The sequence below is a fragment of the Cariama cristata genome, unplaced genomic scaffold (assembly GCF_000690535.1).
Source record: "Cariama cristata isolate BGI_N322 unplaced genomic scaffold, ASM69053v1 scaffold4495, whole genome shotgun sequence".
NCBI lineage: Eukaryota > Metazoa > Chordata > Aves > Cariamiformes > Cariamidae > Cariama > Cariama cristata.
Window position 1 is genome coordinate 139,011 of NW_009615772.1, and position 20,768 is coordinate 159,778.

General features: G+C 42.2%; 1 protein-coding gene across 1 annotated transcript in view; it reads left to right on the top strand.

The window, feature by feature from the left end:
* The window catches only part of SIPA1L2 (signal-induced proliferation-associated 1 like 2), an 84,358-nt gene extending 83,331 nt beyond the window's left edge, over positions 1–1,027 (top strand). Inside the window, exon 21 of the mRNA XM_009699946.1 lies at positions 392–1,027. Within this exon, the coding sequence (XP_009698248.1) occupies positions 392–538 (147 nt within the window). The 3' untranslated portion in view covers positions 539–1,027. The remainder of the gene's footprint in view (positions 1–391) is intronic.
* Positions 1,028–20,768: the final 19,741 nt, after the last annotated feature.

Here is a 20,768-nt window from a genome sequence, read left to right on the forward strand (position 1 = left end):
GTAAGAAAACAATCGTGTAAGGGAAAATTTTGAAATTAGATATTTTTCTTCCTTAAGGTATGCTTGAAGTCAGTTCCTTATGACCCGGACTCTCACATATGATTTGTGATAGCTGAAAGCTTATCCTTTTGGTATTTGAATTGTTTTGCTAAATGGAGTAAACTCCTATAATTTTTGTATTAAAGTAGCACCTAGTTTCCTTTTCAGCTTGTGATATTTTCTCAGAATGAATGAGGTAGTTGGAGAATTAAGTTACAGCCAGTAGTTGTCAGGATGGATTAGGGAGTTCAACAAAATATAGCTGTATGACTTGCACAGAAATATTAACAACAAAAATAAATGCTGTCATCACGAGTACTCACTTTACTCCGTTTGTATCTTCGTTAACCAGGAAAAACAGGACAAGGCAGTTCTCCAAGCGGAGGTACAGCATCTGAGACAAGATAACATGAGACTTCAGGAGGAGTCTCAAACAGCAGCTGCTCAACTGAGGAAATTTACGGAATGGTTTTTCAATACAATAGATAAAAAATCCTGATGGCTGGGCCCCTGGAAGATACTTCTTTGAACAGCGTAACAGCTGTATTTTTTGAATTAGCGGGGTAATAATTTCACTGTGTTCACAATCCATTTTAGGTGTTTCTGCTACATTCTCTATCCAGCTTTATTCATTTGAAAAGGAGAGAGAACTGTGGTAATGCGTCTTTAAGTTCATGTGAAGAAAGCAGAGAGTAGCAGATATTTGTTTGTGTGCAGATGAATGTAAAAAATCCTTAGTGTCATTTTAGACATTTTTAGAAGATGCTTTGGCTGGGGCTTGCCTGAAGAGGAATATTTAGGGGTTTAGTTCCTGCATTTCAGGTGCGCTGGTGAAGATGTTAAAGCAATTTACATTAGCTTGGGCTTCAGTATTGTAAGATAAAAAGAATAACCAGACATATACTTTAATGTTTAAAAGGTGCTCTATTTTTTTGTATGTACAGTAGTTTTATTTCCACAGTCCACATTGTCATAGCAATAAGAATGGAGGTATAGTGAATAGTCACAAAGCTGTGTTTATAAAATGTTAGCACTGATGTGTTTAACACTAGTTTGGATGCAGATACATTAGAGATTATTTATTTGCAGGAACAAATGGTGCCTGAATATAAACAGTGTTCTGATTTTCTAAAAATACACATGCCTTGTAAATGGCTCACTGGGGTTAGCCCACTCCCGACTTCAGTTCCTTTTGTATAGTTGATGTTCAGCTAAACAGTTATACTGCTTAACTATTGAAATCATGTATGGTGTGAGCCAGCCATCAATTGTACAATGCCAAATTCCTTTATCTTTGTACAGAAGCTTTGATCAAGTGTCTTGTATTTAACACCTTTATTTAAGCTTATTTAACCTTAAATTGTTGTTTTTATAAAGTTTGTTTTATCTGCACTATGGTGAGGTCAGTTGGTTGCAAGTTGTAATATTTTTTTAGCTTGCCAAGACTGTACTGAGGAGTTCTAGAAAATTCTAACAATTGGATGCTGCTAGTACACAATTGATTTGTTTGTATGCTTTAACATTTTTAACTGTTTAATTTGAAATGAACATACATCCTGCTTTTTTAATAAATGTTAAAAATCTAAACCTGAATTATTTTATCTTGTATTATCTATAATCGCTGTCATTGGTAATAGCTCAGGTTTTCCTTCAGCCCACTGTCTAGGTTCTCAATCCAGAGACAGTCCAGCCCCCCGGAGCTCTCAAGATCCTTTGTTACCATCGAGGGGTTATCACATTATCAAAGTTTAATTTCTTTGGTGTGTCCTGGCCTATAACTGAGGAGGTGGCTTCATGGGTCAGGGAAGAAAAGCTGTTTTGGCTGTTCATAGGCATTGATTAAGTGACCTAGGAGTAAAAAAATGCTTTACCCAAGAATACATCCTGAAGAAAGTTTTCAAAAGGGGTCTGATTTTCTCATATTGCTTTACGTTAGTTGTAGCAGCAAATAGTTTGCCGTCTTCCTGTGCCTGCAATTGAGGATTTGATTGCAGTGCTAGCATATTTGGGAGGTTTTGTGTATAGTACTGAGCTTAAAGGCTACACCAAAAAAGTACAGTTAGGCCAAAATGAAATGAAGCTAACGAGCACATGTGAGTTATCCTTGTGAGAGAAAAAAAAATAAATACTTCAAGGTCATGGTTGTATCCCAGTTTCCTTTCAGCAGCTGAATGCATTCAGGCAAACCTACAGAAAATTGTTGAATAGTTAAAAAATACATTCGTCCAATGCAAGTAAAATGCGGTGTCCGTTGTTAGTGCACATTGGCTAAGAAATGTTTTGTAAGTTGAACAAATGTCTGCCTCTGCTGTAACAATTTTTCGGGATGCCTGCTCATAGGAGAGTTGTACAGGGGCAGGTAGTCAAGGCTTTGGTATCCTTACATTCAAATGAAAAAGACTATTTTGTCTTTGTATTTTTCATCAAAACCTCTGATTCTTATGTACCGAACAATATCCGTTAAGCTGTATCAACAGAGTAATTAAACATGGCAGTCCTGTGTTACACTCGAACCTGATTTTAAGCACCTTACAGGGGTCGTTAGCAATCCCATCTGGCTGGAGACCTTGCCAAATAACCGTGCGGAACAACTGGGACCGTTTGTCTGCCAACGGGCTCCTGTGAGGGTTGGTTTGTCCGCCTTGAGAAACCGTCCTGAGTGAAATGAACTGGAGCATAAGCTTGTTCTGAAGGGACGCTATTGGGTTTGTATAAGAGGTTATAGTCCAATATTCATTTTAGCTCTTTTTCTCTCCGTTCGTGAAAACGTGTTGTTATAACTACCTGCACAAAAAAGGATTTTCAGTAGTTATCTTTCTTATTTTCCCATCCAATTAAAAACATTTTATTTCCCAAAGTGACAGACAACTTTATCTGCAAGTCTCTTTGCTGACAAAAGCAGTTGTGGCAGAGGGACGTGGTTCTTCCTTAAATAACTTTCACCATGGGAAAAGGTTTTTAGTCTGGTTGTTATTGTTTTAACAACATGTGAATACAATATTTATCAGAGACCACAGTACGGTTTTGGCATAGGTGAAGGACATTTAATCGACATTTTAATTAACAGATTCTTTTAAGAATAATCTTCTTGGTGACATTTTGCTAACAAAAATGCCTGTTTTAGACACGTGGAGGCAAAGGCTAAGTCTCCATAAGGGACTAGTGTGGGGCACTAGGAAAATTTAGAGCGTTGCTAACCCAGATTTTGGGGGTGGGAGGAGAACGTTCAGGCTCTTTCTTGTCCAGTCCCATGACCGGACACCTTTTAGTGGCTGAAATTGCATGTTAGGTGGGCTCTGGCTTAGCTTTATCTGGAAACTCTGTGCTCGAAGACCAATCCATATGAACCAAAGCAAGGTAAGTAGGAATGACTGGGAAATTCACGTCAAAGATGTGTTTGTGATCTGGATTGAAACAGTAATATGGAAGTGTTTTAAATGTCAACAAAGTCTTCATAGCACAGCAGGCAGTGCTGTGAAGTACCGAGATGCAGAAATCAAACATGTGAACCAACGTGGGTGTGTACTTCTGTAAAAGGGACAAATACAAATCATGGCAAAATTATAAAATGCTCTGCTTCTGCCTTAAAAGTGGCACCCTAATTTATATGTAGCTCTTTATTGAAGAGATCCTTACTGAGACATTTCTCACAATGCAGACTGTATTTTGTTATGCATAGTTTTTTCTGGGCGCACTATTACAAACATAAGGGATAATTTTTGGTATTTCTTCTGTTCCTGAGAGCATGTCATGCTGTGGTTTAGGCATGTGGTAGCTTTATACAGAAGCTATATACATCCACTACGTATTATTTAAGATAAATTCTCAAAGTAGTTCATCTTTTTTTGTGCCTAAAATGCAGTTATGTGGGAAAAATGTTTAAAGTATTTATAATACAAACTAGCTTACTGTAGAGCAGTTGCTTAGGAAAACAATTTTCAGTCTGGAAGAAAAGAAGAGAACTGCTGTGTGCGTTATGTTGTTGTTGCAGTATTTCTTGAGCACTCTGTGGTGGCTGGTTCCGATATCTAAGAAAGTCAAGGAAACTCAGGAATCGGTGTTGTACAATTTGAAACCATCAGAACCATTATTTATTGCCAAAACAAGTTATCCTTCACCCCAGCTTGTCTTTTCCATGGCAAAGACTGGAAGAAAAAGAATGTCTTTCAACTCAAAAGCAAACAAAAGCTTGCTTCTGCGTGCTTGTGAGCAGATTGCGCAAACTGGGAGGGAAAGGTATACTTTAGTAATCCTAGAAATACATTTTCCAGGAATATAAATCTCAGTCTCCACTGTTTTCTGTATGCACACAGGTTGCATTTTTCATTTGATTCCTCACACTTCCTTTATTTCAGTCCCTCACCATGTTCCCTTGCTTTTCTCTTAAGAATCCGACAGCATGTGAGCCAGAAGGAAAATTTCTGCAATAACTCCCTGGTCTGAACAGCCAGGGAGAGAGGTCTGCCTGGGTTTAGACAAAGCCAAGGGGAAGCAGGGCCTAAACATTTTGCTGTCTTTGCTCCTGCGTTGTTCTCCGCGGTGGCTGGGGCACAGAAAGCGAGGCAGGTACAATTCCATCCAGCCTTGCCAATGTCACTCTTTGCTGCTTTGCAGCCTCTGGAGTCACCCACTCTTACCACAGTTCTCGCTTTCTGAATCGGTTTTTGAGTCATGGGTGAAGCAACCAGGCAAGAATGTGTATTTCCAAAATAGCTGTGTCCAGCAGATTTCCAAAACCTTCACCAGGGAAGCAATAAGAAAGAAAAAAAAAAAAAAAGGTGGGGGATAGAGAAGGCATTCTCTTAGGTTTTATTTTGATTCTCCCTTCAGACAGACAACCGACATTGCTGGCAGTTGCACCAACTTATGGGGACATAGCAGTCCCCAGGGAATGGAATGAACAGACCAAATTGCTCATAGCTTTCCGTTTTAGAAATCACTTGAAGATTTCAAATGTATTAGTGTTGGAATCCTATTTATTGGGGATAGAGAAGGCATTCTCTTAGGTTTTATTTTGATTCTCCCTTCAGACAGACAACCGACATTGCTGGCAGTTGCACCAACTTATGGGGACATAGCAGTCCCCAGGGAATGGAATGAACAGACCAAATTGCTCATAGCTTTCCGTTTTAGAAATCACTTGAAGATTTCAAATGTATTAGTGTTGGAATCCTATTTATTTCATTGACTTCTCTAGGGAAATAATTTTATCTCCTTTGTTCTTTTTTTTTTAGAGAGCGCCTTTTTTCTCCACTAGCCATTGATATTTAAAGGCTTCTTTGCTACATAACATCACAGAACTATTCTAGTAGTAGTCATATTGACCTTGATCCCGTTGGAACAAACTGGGGCTGATACATGACTTATACGAATGTGTTAGTTTTGCAGCAAGGCTGTAAATCCATTTCATGTTTTTCTGTGTTCCTGCTATACAATAGTAAATCATTAAAACTCAAAGGCTGAAAAACAGCAGATGGGCATTTTCTGACCAATGTCATAAAAAAAATAATTTAAAATGATTGAATATGCTGTTGATAACCAGTTCAGGTGCCCTTGTGTCTAGACATCAGCTGGAGGTGTTTAAAATAAATCAGAAGAGAGACGATGGAAAGTAAGGAGGCCAAACAATGCCATGTCAGAAAGTGGGACATGTGAAGTGCAGCAGTAGTAATCATGGGCAATATATGAGTTGTGCTTTTATTGGTGACAGATGACTCTATGTCCAAAGACTAGAACTTTAATAAAATTGGAAATTTTCACATAACTTGTTTCTCTTTTGTAAATCCACCATTTGGAACCTAGAAAGCAATTGTGAGAATTCCTTGAGAAAAACTTTTGTCATGAGTTAGCCCTGACTAGAAATCTGGGAGAAGGTCTGCAGGACTTGGATAGTTATGACTTAATGTCTGAGCAGTGGGGTTTGGTTATACTGAACCCAAATTTAAAGTGTTAGAAGCTCACTCCTTTTTGTCTTTGATTCCTATTTTGAAACCGATGAAAGTGTGTGACTAATTTGAGTGACTGAAGCTGTTAATGATAGAATAAATAAGTGACCCTAGGTTTGTCCAGTAGTAAATACTAGTCTAGCCATCTGAGGTTCTTGTTACCACTAACACTGTAGTCTCGCTTTCAGCTCAGGCATAACTTTGATAAATCAGAGAATTATAGAATTGTTATGGTTGGAAGAGACCTCAAAGATCATCAGGTCCAACCTTCTACCCAACGCCACCATACCCACTAAACCATGTCTCAAAGAATACTTTCTGAATAATTTTTTCATAATAGTATTTTCTGAAGAATTTTTTGTGGAAGGCTGAAATAGCTACATTCTCATCAATGATGTGTTTCTCCCTCTACATAGATGTTTTATTGACAACAACGGATGTTCCTTTCACAAACCCAAGAGACAGTGTTTCTTTTCAATAAGAAATGTTTCTCTTGCGTATAAGAACAGTGCTCCAGGAAGTGTATTCTAGCACTGGTGCGAATTTAGGCTGTTTGTGCTCAAAGTTGACTATCTTCTGCCACAGCTCCCAGATTCTTGGTCTTCCCTTCCTTTGCTAAGACCTGAGTTTCTCAGTAAGAGTTTCAGTAAAAATAAGCACAAATCAAAAAGCTCCTTCAGACTTGCAATGCCTTCATTTTGTAGGAAATACAGGGTTGTTTTTAAATATCCTATCTTGTGATATCCTATCTTGTTCTTTTCTGTGCTGCCTTCTGTCGGGAAGCTTGAAAAGGAACTTCAGGGTGCCTCAGCCCTTGGACAATTGAAAGCCTGTTTGCTGAAATGCTTGTGTATGAGTAGGGAATCTTAAAGATAAACCCTAATTAATACAAAAATTTGTTCAGCATGCTTTCAGTCTGTACACAGACCACAGGCAACCTTGTTTCCACTGAGGGAAATGCCGTTCCATCAGTTCCAGTCTACGTTGGCTTGAACAATGGGGAATGAGTAATCTGCCATTCAAAGGAGAAAGCAAACAAAACGGGCTCATTCCTATGTCTTTTAATGTCACATAGCCAACAGAAGCTGTATGTCATGCAGCCAGAACAGCTCCAAATGGGACCATTAAATTGGACTGTCCTTTGCGGGCTGGGTAGCTGATTTCCTTGAAAATATCAGCAAATATATTCAATTCCTCTGGTGTAAATCAGGTTTGATATAGTTGAAATTACTGAAGAGGGTAAAACTGGGAAAAAGATTCAGTCTCTCTGTGTGGAATGGTGAATTACATCCAGACCATGTTTTAAAATGAGGTCAAGTGATTAGACCAAAAACAGGATATGAAAATAAAATTGAAGGCTGTCTTTATTAACCATGACCTCAGTAGCCCACAGTTTTTTGGCTCATTGATTTCTAATGTTAATGTCGTTTAAACTTCTTACTAAGCTCTGAAGAATGTTCTTTCAACAGAACCATATCTATTAAATGAGTCATTTGCTCTTTAAAACTAGATAGTTTCACAGCACAGCATGCAATAAGCCTCCTAACGTCTCGCCAATTGTCCAGCAAGATTGTTGATATTTATGCAGAGAAACTTTAAAGAGATGCTGACAGGAGAGTTTCATCATCTGTAAATAGCCTTATTAAGGTTCATGCATAAAATCCTCTTGGATTCTTGAAGTGTGAATTCTTGCGAAGACTGTGTGTCCGTACCTTCCTTCCCAGTCTCTCCCAGTTTGTTATTGCAAAGCAACCCAGAGTTGTTCAGCTGCTGATTTTATTTTCTTTTTTATATAGAAACCGAACATGAAATAGAAGAGACTCCGAAAGAAACCTAAGAAAAGACGGTGAACTCAATCTTCAGGCTAGCAAAAATAAACATCTTTTTTTAAATGTTTTTATAATGTCATAGAGATGCTTTAATAATCCTCTTAGAGAAAGAGAGCAGTAACTAGGCTTGCATGTTTAACAGGCCAGCGTGTAATTCCTGAATGCACCACAGGTTCCACGCAGACAGCAAACCACATTGCGGTAAATGGCTAACAGTCTGGTCATAATGACTTCTCCACATGTTTTACAAGAAATGCTACAAATGCCCTCCATAAAAATCACTATTTTTCATCTCTAAGAAACTTCTCAGAAATACCCAAGCTGCTTTTTTTTTTTTTTTTAAAGTGATGTGGAAGTGCTCACTTACTGTTAATGATACGAACCCCTTAGTCGGTGTTGTGAATGAGAGTGAGATTGCTAAGCTGTGCCGACAGGGAACTGAGATGCTCAGAGGCACCAGAGGGGCAGACAGACCTGCACCTTGTCCTTGAAGGGCGTATACCTGAAATATCAAAAGGGTGTCCAGTCTCTAATGCTTGATTTGATGAGAATACAGATGAGAGCAAGGTAATTGCTGGCAGAGATACTCTAATCTTCTGATGGAGACAGATTATTTTTTTTTTCCCCTAGTGTTCACAACCAAAGCTTTGCCCCCTGCCCAAAAGGGCTGGCTTTTTCCTCTTGCTTGTACTCTGGAGCTTTGAGCATCTTCCCAAATTGCATGGTCCTGTCTGACACTCAAGGAAAGTGTCACTTCCCCTGGCAACCTGCAGGTTATTTGTGAGTCTGTCTGTTACGGACAAGTCTCCTTTTCCTTTCGGGACTCTCCAGCCAGCCTGCAGGCTCCCTGCTCTCTCTTGGTCCCCTTCCTCCAGTGCCTTTCACCTGCCCCATGTGCTGCAGCAAGCTGCTTACTTGGATGCCAGAGTGAAGTCTGCTGTCCTCCTGTAGCTTTTCAAACTGTCCGTAACACACAACACGCGTGCAGTAAACACTAAATGAACACTGGGTGCTGGACCATCTTGTCTAGACCATGCTTTTGCCAAGAAAAGTTGGACCAGATGATCCTGGAGGTTCCTTCCAACCTATGAAATACAAGAGGTTCTGTCCTTCCCACTTACCTAAGTGTTTTTGAAACATTTGCTTGTGGTCATATAATGGTAAGTCTGGGCAATCTGATGTTACCAGGACTGAGCACAGACTGTGGATTGCAGCTGGAAATGCAGGAAATAAAGTGGGTTTGAAAAAATGTAAACAGCTTAGTCTCATTAAAGGCATCTACAGGGAGAAGCAGCACAAGAAACTTCAGCTATTTTGAGGAAAAACTGTATTCCTCGGACAGCTGGTCTTCACTGGCTAAATAGCATTCTTTTTCTCTTTTTTTTTTGTGCGTTTTTTTTTTTTAATGAACTGTCACAGAAGCCCTAAGACAATTCAGAACTTGGTTGTAGAACTTTGCCTAGTCACGGACAAGTAAATTCAGGGTTCCTAGGTTATTTGGGAAGTAACCGTAGGAGTTACATTCAATGTGCGTGAAGTATCTTTTCTGGCATTCAAAGCAGTCGACTGTTCAGCTGAAGAGCTATCCCTTTGAAAGTGTATTTAACCCCCAATATGGATAAGGTATTGTATTATCTAAAAAAGCCCTCCTCTATAAACCTTTTACGTCTGGGGCTTTGTATTCCAACTCCGAGCAGGAAATATGGAGAGCTCCAATTTTTAGTGAGGCTGCTTTTTGTTCTCTTAAAATTATCTGATGACCTTAAACTTGCTAAGGCAACACTGCCAGAAAAGTAAATGCTCTCTTTCATCTCTAACTGCATTTCCTTCTTTTGGCCTGTATGGATTTGCAGAGTCCAGAGTCCATTTTTCATACATGCATAGACTTTTTTTCCTCCCCTATAAGCAACCACGTTTCCTTTTGAAGCTGTTTCAGTTTCTGTCAATTAACAGGACTTATAGTTTGTGACAGAAATGTTGGCTGGAAGGAATGTCTGGAGGCCATCCTGTCCAACCTCCTGAACTAGCACCGCCACTTTACCAGGTTAGGGATGGCTTTGTCTAGCCAAGTCTTACAAACCTCCAAGGATGGCAATTCCGCAACCTCCCTGGGTACCCTGTGTTACCCTCCAGTAACGTGTTTTTTTTTTCCCTAATGTCCGCCCAAGCCACAATCTGTGATTGTTGCCCCTTGTTATCATCTGGCAATACCAAGGTTTTGGCTGTTTCGTGTGTGTGAACACCCTACAAATACTTGTAGACTGTAGGCTCTTCCTTATCACATTAAACAAGCCCAGTTCTCTCAGCTGCCCCTTTTTGACCATATGCTTAAGGCCCTTGACCATCTTAGCAGCACTCTGCTGCTCTCTCTCCAGTTTATTACCATCCGTCTCATACTGGGAGTCCAAAACTGAACACAATCTTCCAGTTGAAGCCTTACCAGTACAGTTAATGACCCCATATGTCCAGGGACATGCAGCACAGCTGTAGTTTCTGCCACTTTCCTTCCTCTTCCCACCAACCTCAATGCTCTTTGGAGCTACAGCAATGTTTTTTTCTTTTTGTTACATCTGGGATTTTATCTGGCTATGGTCTGAGGACAGGAGATGCTTTGCTATTTATGTCATCCGTGGAGGTGGCGACAAGGGTAAAGACATCCGCAGATGCACACATGGTCCTGACAGACGCGGTCAAAGATGTTGGTGTTGGGCAGAAGTTGAAGGAAAAAAAAATCCACATACGTACACCTCCTGTGAGATCCACATTAGCTGAAACTCCCCAGAGGAGTGTGGTTACTGAAAGGAAAATAACCTTTAGTTTAAGGCTGTTTTCAAACACGCTGTTGCTATTTGCTGCAAATCCAGCAAGGGTGCTGGGTAGCAATGCTCTCGCTTGTCTTTCTACTACAGATTCCCAAGGAAGATTTGTCCGGATGAAACCTCCTACGTCTGAACTCATCATGTACATTTTCTTAACAGCTGGAGAAGGAAAACAAGGGTTTGCAGCGGGTGGTTCAGCTGAACGATATCACGGAGCTTCTCTGAAGTGAGTCACCCCCTGACAAGCTCTCTTTCTCTTTCTTCAACATGAGAGGAGCCCTGAAAAAGGAGCTCAGGTAGCGAGTTCTGCAGTATAGTCTGTTTTCCAGAGTTTTTCGTTGTTCATTGCTTTCATTGCCTTTAATGAATGTTGAAATGAATGTTTATGAACATCTTGAACAAAATGAAAAACACCCTGACCTGCTTTAGCTAGCAAGCAAGATCAGTGTTTGCATTATTTGAAGTCAGTCCCGTTTTGTGTACTACACAAGGTATTATCCCTCAAAGGTAATTTTTCATGTTGAATAAATGAGAACAGGAGATGTGGGATGCACTCACCTAACTTATCTTGGCTGAGACAAGTTTGAAGTGTTGTTGAATGCCTCAGTAAATGATATATGATCATCTGGAAACAGATTTTTTTTAATATCCCAGGATTTTTATCCTTTCTATCCTATTGTGAGGAGCAGAATTCAGCTCGATTCAAGCTGGTGTTAAAGTAGAATCTAGCGGAGGCTCTAATAGAGCATCTAATAAACAAAGAGTCTTTGAGCCGGATCTACCAGTGACATTCTAGTTTACTTCTAGAGTAACTCGATTATTTCATGTTGTTGTACTTTGTATTAGTTTCAAACTAGAGCCGCTCATTGTTGAATCAAGTCCTGTGTTTTGATCAAGATACAGAGAACTGCGTTTCTAAAAGTGCTGAAGTCTTTGTTTGTTTTCTTTGGAAGATGTTAAAACATGTTAAAGAAAATTAGTTCTAGGCTGAATATTTGTATGACAAGTTCTGCCTACAGCAAATGTCTATGACTGAGCTGCAGATCTCTAAAAATAAGATTTAAAATTGGAATGTTTGTGCAAGTCTTAACACTTGTGGTACCAGTGCGTGTTGCCATAATAACAGAGTGTTGTCCCACTGCATTGAATTTCTGACCTCTGTTTCGTCTTGTGAGACAAATTGATCCTCAAACATTAAAGCCATAAAGGATTATCTGAATACAAATGTTTTCTGGATACTTGTAATGAATCTCAATATGCTACGGGATTCAAGTAACCAGTAAATGAATTCATTATTATGATCGGTTTGTAAATGACATTAGCAGCAAAGCATCATCAAGCAAAAAAGTGGGCAATAACAGGGATTTTTTTCCTATGCCTTTGTCTTACACTCCACAGATGAAAGTTTCTAAAGAGCAAAAATGTACAAAACCCAGGAACTCAGTGTGGAAATTCTCTCCTGCAGTTCCGAAGGATGTTATTTGTAACGCACGGCAATGTGAAAAAGTGAAACACTTCTGCGTTTGCCCTCTCCAAAGGGGGCCGTCAGTGGCCAAATGTAGCAAGTGTAGAAAATGTGTTAGGGGAGCCGATGCTCAGAGCCCCTCCGGCCACGTGGGAGGCAGGGCAGCACGGGGACGACTGCGATATACGTCAGCACATTTATGCCTCCAGTGTGACACCAACATACTGAATCACCTCTGGGTCTTTTTCATACTCTGTTGATCATGCTACTGGAGTTGTTTGGATCAGTCTTCAAGGTAATGGAAATGATGTTGGGGAACAGAGCCAGGACCTCAAGAGCCAGAGTAGCTGAAAGAGCAAGAGCTCTGCTTGCCTCTCCCTCTTCTTGCTCTGGGCTCCCTTGCTGCAGCCGAGGCCATGTGCCATAGATTTGAACCCCAGGAGGCTGGAGGGCCTTAGCCACTGGTCTGTAGAGAGGCTGAAGGCTCTTCCCCCTCTCCCATTGATACCCATGGAAGAATTTGACTGGGAATGTCATAATTTGGACTTAGTGACGTGGGGCTGTGCTTGGGGCAAGCCACGCTGCTGCACTGGCTGAGTTTAGTCTCCTTTCTTCAAAGCCTGGAGAGAACTACGTGCCTTCCCTAAACAGAAACAGGCATCAAAAGGCACTGCCTTCAATCTGGCAGGAGAGAGCATCATGCCTTTGATGTGAACTGGTGCTGCGGCAGGAAAACCACCCCAGCTCTGTGGACCCCGGAGTTCTGTCACTCCATCCAGAAACCGGAGGGCAGAGCATCCTTGGTTTTGCTGACAGAGCCCCTTACCCCAGAGGGGAATGTACTGGTGCCAGGCATTGGCTTGAGGGCTACAAAGGACTGATAATCCGACAGCCATTATGGGAACAGGGTGTGTGATGTCCCCTGTGAAGAGACCATATTTGTTTCTCCAAAATGAGTTGCTTTTGCAAGACTACCCCTAGCCTATAAGTATTCCTTCTTTTACGTGTATTTCTCCAGTAGCTTACCTAGGGCAGGGTTTAAGAGCAGTGACGTTAGGAGATAGCACAGCAGTTTACGTCTCAAACCTCGCAGGAGAATCTCCTTTCGGGGCTATCCTGTGTTTCAGATCATTTGGCCTCCCTTCTGTGTGCTCCACAGACTCAGAGATGAAGGCCCTTTTGCCCTGAAAGGTTTCAATGCCTAGATCTGATGACCAGTGCAGAGAAGTAATCTTGTATTAGGTGAGTGTCTTCAGGAAAATCTCACATCATTTTAAGCAACTACAACTCAACGAGCTTCTACAAGAACTGGGATTTCTGTTACTCTCTGTTTTCTCCATTAATGTCCAAGGCAGAGTTGGGAGTTTCAAACCTAGAAGAGTCTTTCTTTGCTTGTTCTGCTCCTCACTCCACAGAAAAACCTTCACCTTTTGTCCTTACCCCTCAAATGAAATCCCAACACTCTCGGTCACGTGCTCTGCTTTGCTACGCTTGCAAAGTAAAATCAATAATCTCATTTAAAAAACTTGCTGAAGGCAGGGAATCTCCCTCCTGTTGGACACGCTATCAGAGAAGAATCTGCCGTTCTGGGTGCAACCTGACCTCCAGCCTGCAAGGATAAGTAGCCTGAGAAAGCATGAGGGATTTAGCAGCAAAAGCAAATGAGCAGAGAGATTGTGATAAGAACTATGGAAGGTTACCGAGGAGTTATTAGGATTATACCACGTTTCAGTTTTTCAGTCACACACTTTTTCCACAGATTTTTCTAAATGATTATGTTTGAGCCAATATACACAGGATGATGTAAGGTATGTATAGGTGAATAGGGTGACTCACTGAAAGTGTCAGTAGCAGAAGACGTCCTGTTTCTATTACTCACTTCATTATACACAGATGATAGTCAAAGTCACAATGTCTCTGTGGAATCATGAGTTTCTTTGATTATCACTGAAAAAATGTCCATTTCCCTTTTTCAGGAAGCTGTTTCAGGCAATACTGTGGAAGGAAACCAAACCAGCCGTAGCCTGAATGCTATATTTTGGGTTCCCAATGCAGAAAACAACTCGGATTTTGTCGTCAAGTACAAATACACACTGCTAGTCTCATGGCAGAGGAGACCTGTTTTCAGAGTGGGAAACTGTGCTCTCCCCGACTTCCAGTCTATATCTGGTTCTTATCCTTTAGGGAAGGAATACAAGAGTTTTCCAAGACTAGGTTTGGGACCAGAGATGTATGTTCTATAATAATCCCTAACCATATATCAAATGTCGTTTTATATTTTAAGAGTGCAGGATTTCACAGAGTGACTTCATCTCCTGAGGCCTTAAAAGATGCTCATCAATAGTCTTGGAGGAAGTGGCACCGCTGCCGAGGGAAATAGGACACTCGAAGATAAAGGAGAGTGCAAACTGAAAAAAACCCTGCTCTATGGATCTGTAAATGATCAGGCAGATTTACTGAGGTGCAATCTCCCCCTCTCCCATTAATATCTTGTGGGAGGGTGCAGGGTCCCATGCACTTCCCATGCTGCAATTGCAGCCACACAGCTTGCGTGGCCTCAGGCGAGTAACTTCACCACTTCTGTCAGCTACCACGTCTGCGGAGCCCCGTGCTGATCCTGAGGAGGCAGGTGAAGCCACATAGGACATGGTACAGCAGGAGCATTGGACCTCATGGTCCTCCTTGCCCGACTCCCACTGGGCATAGTGGAGTTGGGTACCTCCCTGCTTGCTGTGACTTTGAGGTCCTTCATACACCTCATCAGTTCTTGAGGTACGGGGTTAAGCTGTAGTGCAGTAGAGCCACTGATGGGCAGTGATAGCAGATTCCTCAGCACAGAGTCATAGTTACATGTCCTCTGGATATTCTGCAATGCGAACTCCCTGCCTCTACTTTACCTGTCTGTGGGGTGCTCATCTGGGTTTTTTTGATGAGCTGATGTTGTGCTTGCTAATGACTTGGATGAACTCTCTTCTTAGATCAGGGATTGAAGCCACAAAGGGGTATTTTATGAAGACCTCAGTGGTTGGCAGGGAATGTGGGTTACGCCACACATGGTTGCCAAGAACGTGAGACACTCTGATGTGGCCGTCATCCAGGGGATATTAGAAAGTCACATACTGAAGCAAATAGGGAGAGCGAAGCCAGTTCATCACCTCAAGCATGCTTTTGCTCCGTGTTGTTCATGGATGAGCAAAGGTTGGGTATCTGGGACATAAAGAGAAGTCAGGAAAAAATATGAAGAATCCCGAGAAACATGGTGAGACTGATCTTCCTGTCGAGAATGAGGAAGAATGACATTTTCCTGGCAGGAATGGTATTTTGCTACCACTGAAGTAGAAATGCTGCAGTGAAGACTCCTGACCTGGCTGCTCACACTGCAGAGCACTGACTTCATCATTTCAGATGCCGGCAAGAGCTGTGCATGCGTGAGAAGGTCAGGAGAGCTTCAAAGGCAGCTGGCTGTGAACATCTAGAGCTTTTTAAAAAGCAGAGGGTGGGGGTTAGGGGGACATGAGTGCAGTCACAGCAACAGGGGGGCAATGGAGAGCAGGCAAGTGACAGGCTCTGTTCAGTTATTCCTCTTGGAGCTCTGGGCTGATGTGTTTTTACAGCTGCTGGAGGTCCCGTGTGGCTTCCCATCCCAGGTGGAGCAGGCTGTTACACCTTCCAGGAATGAACCAACATGCAGCTTGCCATGACCAGATGTGACTCCAGCACCATCACTGTGCATGAAAGCATATAAATTTTTGGTTTAAGAATCAAAATCCAGTGACACAAACCATTAATGTCAGACATCTGACTTGTTTCCAGAGGTGTACCTCGTTCCTCAGCAGCTGATTTCTGCTGCTTCAAGCTGCAGACAGCTGGGGTAGCAATGGTCTTAAAATGAGTATTGTCTCAGTGTTTTCTCTGCTTGCGCCAGAGCCCTGGCCAGCCAGATCTGGGAGAAGGAGTTGGGTTAAATGGAGCAGAAGATGGGGAGACCATCTGGAAGCCAGTCACTGCCATCCCCGCCATATATTCTGCTGACAGCCTGCTCCAAGCCCAGTCCTTAGGGCTCTCTCTTGACCCTGGAGAAGCCTGGAGTCAGACTGGGGTGTTTCCATTGGCCTAAGTACGTCATTAAGTCTCAATCTGCTAGCAGGTTCAGTGGCGCTTTGATATGAATTGGAGCCAGGGAAATAAATTGAAATCTGTTTATTTCTCTTCCCCACTGATAAAAGATGAACAACGCATAAAGCTTTGTTCCGTCTCTAGTGCAGGAAGTGAACAACAAACTCAATTTCACCCGAGAGCAGCCAAGAAAAAGGAGCTGAATTTGTCTTTGAAGCCTAAGCATTGATCATAAAATATATGATACTATTACGGCGCGTGCTTCATTCAGGTGCATGGAAGGAGTCTCTGTAGCCGCAATGTAAGGGAAGTCCTGTTGTTTCTTGGTTATTTCATGTTGTACAAGGCAACTGTTCCTATCTATAATGCGTGAAATATTCAGCCACTGGAGTTTTCTGCCTGGCTGATTCTGCCTTAATTTACAATGAACATTAGTCTTGTGATTTACAGACTGCCAGATTCCCTGAGTAGGATAACTCCCTTGAAGAAAGCATCTCACCCACAGGATGGCTCGGAGAGTTTCGCTTGCCTCTGCCAGCTCCAGCTGGGGATCTTGCAAGAAGAAAAGGGCGGGATGTGGCAGGTGAAGCAGCAATCTTGGCACAGCAGACAGCGTTTGCTTTGGATGAAAGGTCTGACATGGGTTCGCTCCTCCTCTCTCTTGTTACTTCCAGGTGCCTGCCTTGAACACAGGGGTGCTGGCCAGCCCCAAAGTGAAATTGCAGGTCTGTATGTATGTCTTCTGAAACTTTGGCATGGGAGAATTCATCAAATGGTTCGCACTTTTATAGCTGAAGGGCTTGTGCCTGCTCCTCTTAGGAGCTGACATGGAATGTCTCCGTTCAGGAGCCGGGATCTAAGGTCACTCACAGTCAGGCATTACCAGTGATTTACACAGGGGTATAAAAGCAGAGTTAGATGCCAGATCCCACACCCTGCAAATCCTTGGGAACGAGTTCTCCCCTTTGGTTACCTGGTGTGGCGTCAGCATTGTCCTTTGAGGAGGCAATGGCTCCAGAGGAGCGCCGCTCCAAGGAACTCCATCTTCAGTGAGCAATCTGGCAGGCACAACCCCTTTGATGACTTAACATTGTGCTCAGAAAGACAGTAACCACTTCTGGCTTAAGAATAAAGTAAAGGACAGGGAAAGATGCGTATTCAGGGGTTTGGTTGAACCTTATGTGCTTAGAGCAGCAGTCCTTCCTCCTCCTCCCTGCCCACTCCCTGCACTCCTCCAATTAGGTACTTAGAGATGTCTCTAAGAGTTATTAATATCACAGCTGATGCTAGCGGGCACTTTTGTTGTCAGTCTTGAAAGAGAGGCAAAAGGCTGAGTTACAGACAGGAGACTCAACCCAGATGTGCTTCATCCAGTTCAGACGTGAAATGTGATCGTTGCACGGGCTGAGGGAACTCGTACTCCGGCTGCCCAAGCTCCATGGGTCCTGTGTGGCTCTGCAGTGTGGCTGTCCCAGGGCTGGCACTGGGGAGGCTTTCACAAGCTCCAAATCCACGCAAGTAAAACAAAAGTGAAGGCTTCTGGTGTCTTTACCAGCCTAAATTCCCACGGCAGTTGAAACCGGAGGCTCTGATCAGATGTTTAGGGTGGTTCATCATAAGTGCATTTAAAGAGGTGAACACCACTTGTGTCAAGAGAGATTATCTGGGGTAGCATCTCTTACTAACCCAGCTGGAGGCAATCAGCTCATGAGACTTTCTTCCAAAGCAAATTGCCAGGGCTATGGCAGACGCCTGGGGTTCACAGGACTACTTTGTGGATGAAAAGGCCTTGCCATTTGAACACTTCAGGAAACTATCTCACTTCCACCTGGAAATTTTCAAAGACTGAAGGGGAGTTATACTATTTTGGCCACCTTACGTGTCCTCCATTTCCAGGTGTTTGAGCATCTCATGAGACTCGGCTGTACGGTCTGCCCAGCTCCTTATTGGGGAAAAAATTGTTCATGATGGTCTTTTGCCAGATTCCCAAGAGCTTGGGGTCTGAGAAAACACTAGTGTAGTCCTGGATGCTAATCAGGTGAGGGGCTAAAATGCAAGGACACCAAAATGGGAGGCGGAAAACAAATGAGAAAATTCTCACTGTTGTGTTATTCAAACCAGGACAAAAATGCTGTCAATCTTGGAGGAAATTCTGTTTACAGCAGTTTTCCTAAACCAAGGTGGTGAGCATACCTTGAAAGGATTTACTGGCCAGCCTTTAGAAATTTCAGCCATCTCTTTAGCTTGTCCTTGAACTGTGTTCTCATTGTCTGGGCAAGTTTTCACAGCACAGAAACTAGAACTTATTAGAGTAACTGGCTCATCCATGTGATCCTGTAACTTTACTGAATCATCTCTTGTCACTGGATTAGGCTTTGATAAACATAAGAAATATGCTATTTTATAGGAGGAGCCCAAAGACATCTTGCCTATTCCTAGAAGAATTTTTCTCTAAGTGCCAATTATGAAATTATTGTAATTAGTGTAAGAATGTCTTGATTAAAAAACTGTTTTCAAACAGGGCTCTTGTCCTGGCTGAGTTAGCATCGGATGAACAGATCTGTGCTGAGCACCCTCTTTCTAGCCTGTACGTACAAAGTGTCCAGAGGTTTGAAACTAAACAATCAGCCACACACACGCGCCTGTTTTGGTGGACTTCAGCCAAGCCATTTACATAACAAAGAAAATATGTGCTTATTCAGATTCTATTCACGATCCATATTTCATAACTTCTAAAGAAGGAATTGCTTGAATAATGGCAGTAATAATACATTAGTAAAGTTACTTGTAATCTTCATTGCGATCTGACAGCTACAGAAAGACACAATATGCTATGCTGCTGAGTATCTTAAAGCATGTGTATGTATGTGGTGGGAGGGGATATGCAGAAAGGTGTATCTGCCACAAACATCATAGGAATCCTTGATAAAAATACTAAGTCTTTAGTGATGTACAGTTCACAAGAATATTTTTCTTTTTTTTTTTTTCTTTTTTTCTTCTTTTTCTTGTTTTCTTTTTTCAGTCTTCTTCACTGCCAGCCTGAAGAGCTTCTCTCCAGTTTCCTAGTTCAACCCTGTGGACTTTGTCCTCAGACATCTCTGCAGCAGCAAAAGCCCCGTAGACCATGTGAGGATTTTGCCATCGCTCGTGGGAGTAGTGCCTGTTTGGGGTCTGTGTGGCAAAGCTGCCCAGCACTTAGTGCACAGCTATGGAGGTATCTCACAAGAAGGCTATTGAAAAGGGCCACTGGGCTGCAATAAAAAGATTCAAATCTACATGACAATGCCCTGGAATAATGTCTGTATTTCAGCAAAGACAACACATTCACTAGCTTGACTTGCATTTCTTTAAAAATAAACATCTAAGTAACTCTTCAATGTCAGGTTTTCATATCATTCTTCTGCCTAGTACTGGAAAGACAGAAACTTAGATAAAGCAAGAGCTTTGTGAGCTGCTTTCCCCTTCAGTTTCCTAAGTTTTGTTTTAAATAGTACAGCCTGGGGGTTGCTGATATCTACCTATATAGTTGGGCTGCTGCATGCTTTTCTGTACAAGAGTTTATTTTTTTAAGGATTTTTTTTCTGTCATTGCCAATAGCAGATGGTTAGAATTTGGCACCTGGAGAGATGCTGATCTACAGATGTACCTTGTCTTCACCCACAAAAATCTGTTTTAGAATTAGCTCACTTATAAACTGCTACGGATGTTATTTTCCTTCATTAACCTTCTCCAAAGTTGGCAGCATCCCAAAATAATAAGCGAATGTGGCCATTGCAAGGTGCAGGTTTCAGGACCTGCAGGTACAAGGGGTGGTAAAGGATGGAGAGCGAGTAAGCTAAACCTACCCACACCTCTCAAACCTTCCAAGCAGCTGGGTTGTGGTTTGAGCATCTGGGTTGCCCTTTAGGGGTAGCAGCCTTTGCTGCAGTGGGGCATTGCTGTCAATGTGCTGGTCCAGAGAGCATCGCTCTGCCTCCGAGAACAGGAGCCCAGCCCCACAGAAGCTGGGGCTGGGGTGTGGGAAGGGAGGCTCACTGCTGTCTAATGGAATAAGTGGTATGAACCCTCATCTGCTTAAAAATATAGAAAACTGCATGTTTAAGCTAATAGGGTTCCCAGAAGAAAGGATTGGCCAGTTTTGGTGGGTTCTGCCCTGTTGGAGGTGGGGGTGTAGGGTGGTCTGGTCACACGTGGTTTTGTCCCAGGACCTTTGCCTCCCACAGTGCGGTGGGTGGCCAGGTGGAAGTGTAGAAATAACATAGCTAAGGACAGTGTTTTGGTTTAAGTTTTAATGACTTTGTAGTACAACGCTAATAATTGTTTTCAACATGGCTTAACAGCGTGCAGTAAGGTAAAGTGGATGAATGAAACAGAATAACCTCAAAAAATAATCATCTCTTTTCCCAATCAAGTAGCTTCCTACGCAATACTTGATGAGATACCAGTGAGATAATAGCTATAATCACTGTGAATCCCTTACAGGTACAATTTATCATGCACCTTAATAAATGTAAAGGCCTCCTTTTTGTTCTTTCACTGAGTCAGAACATTATTT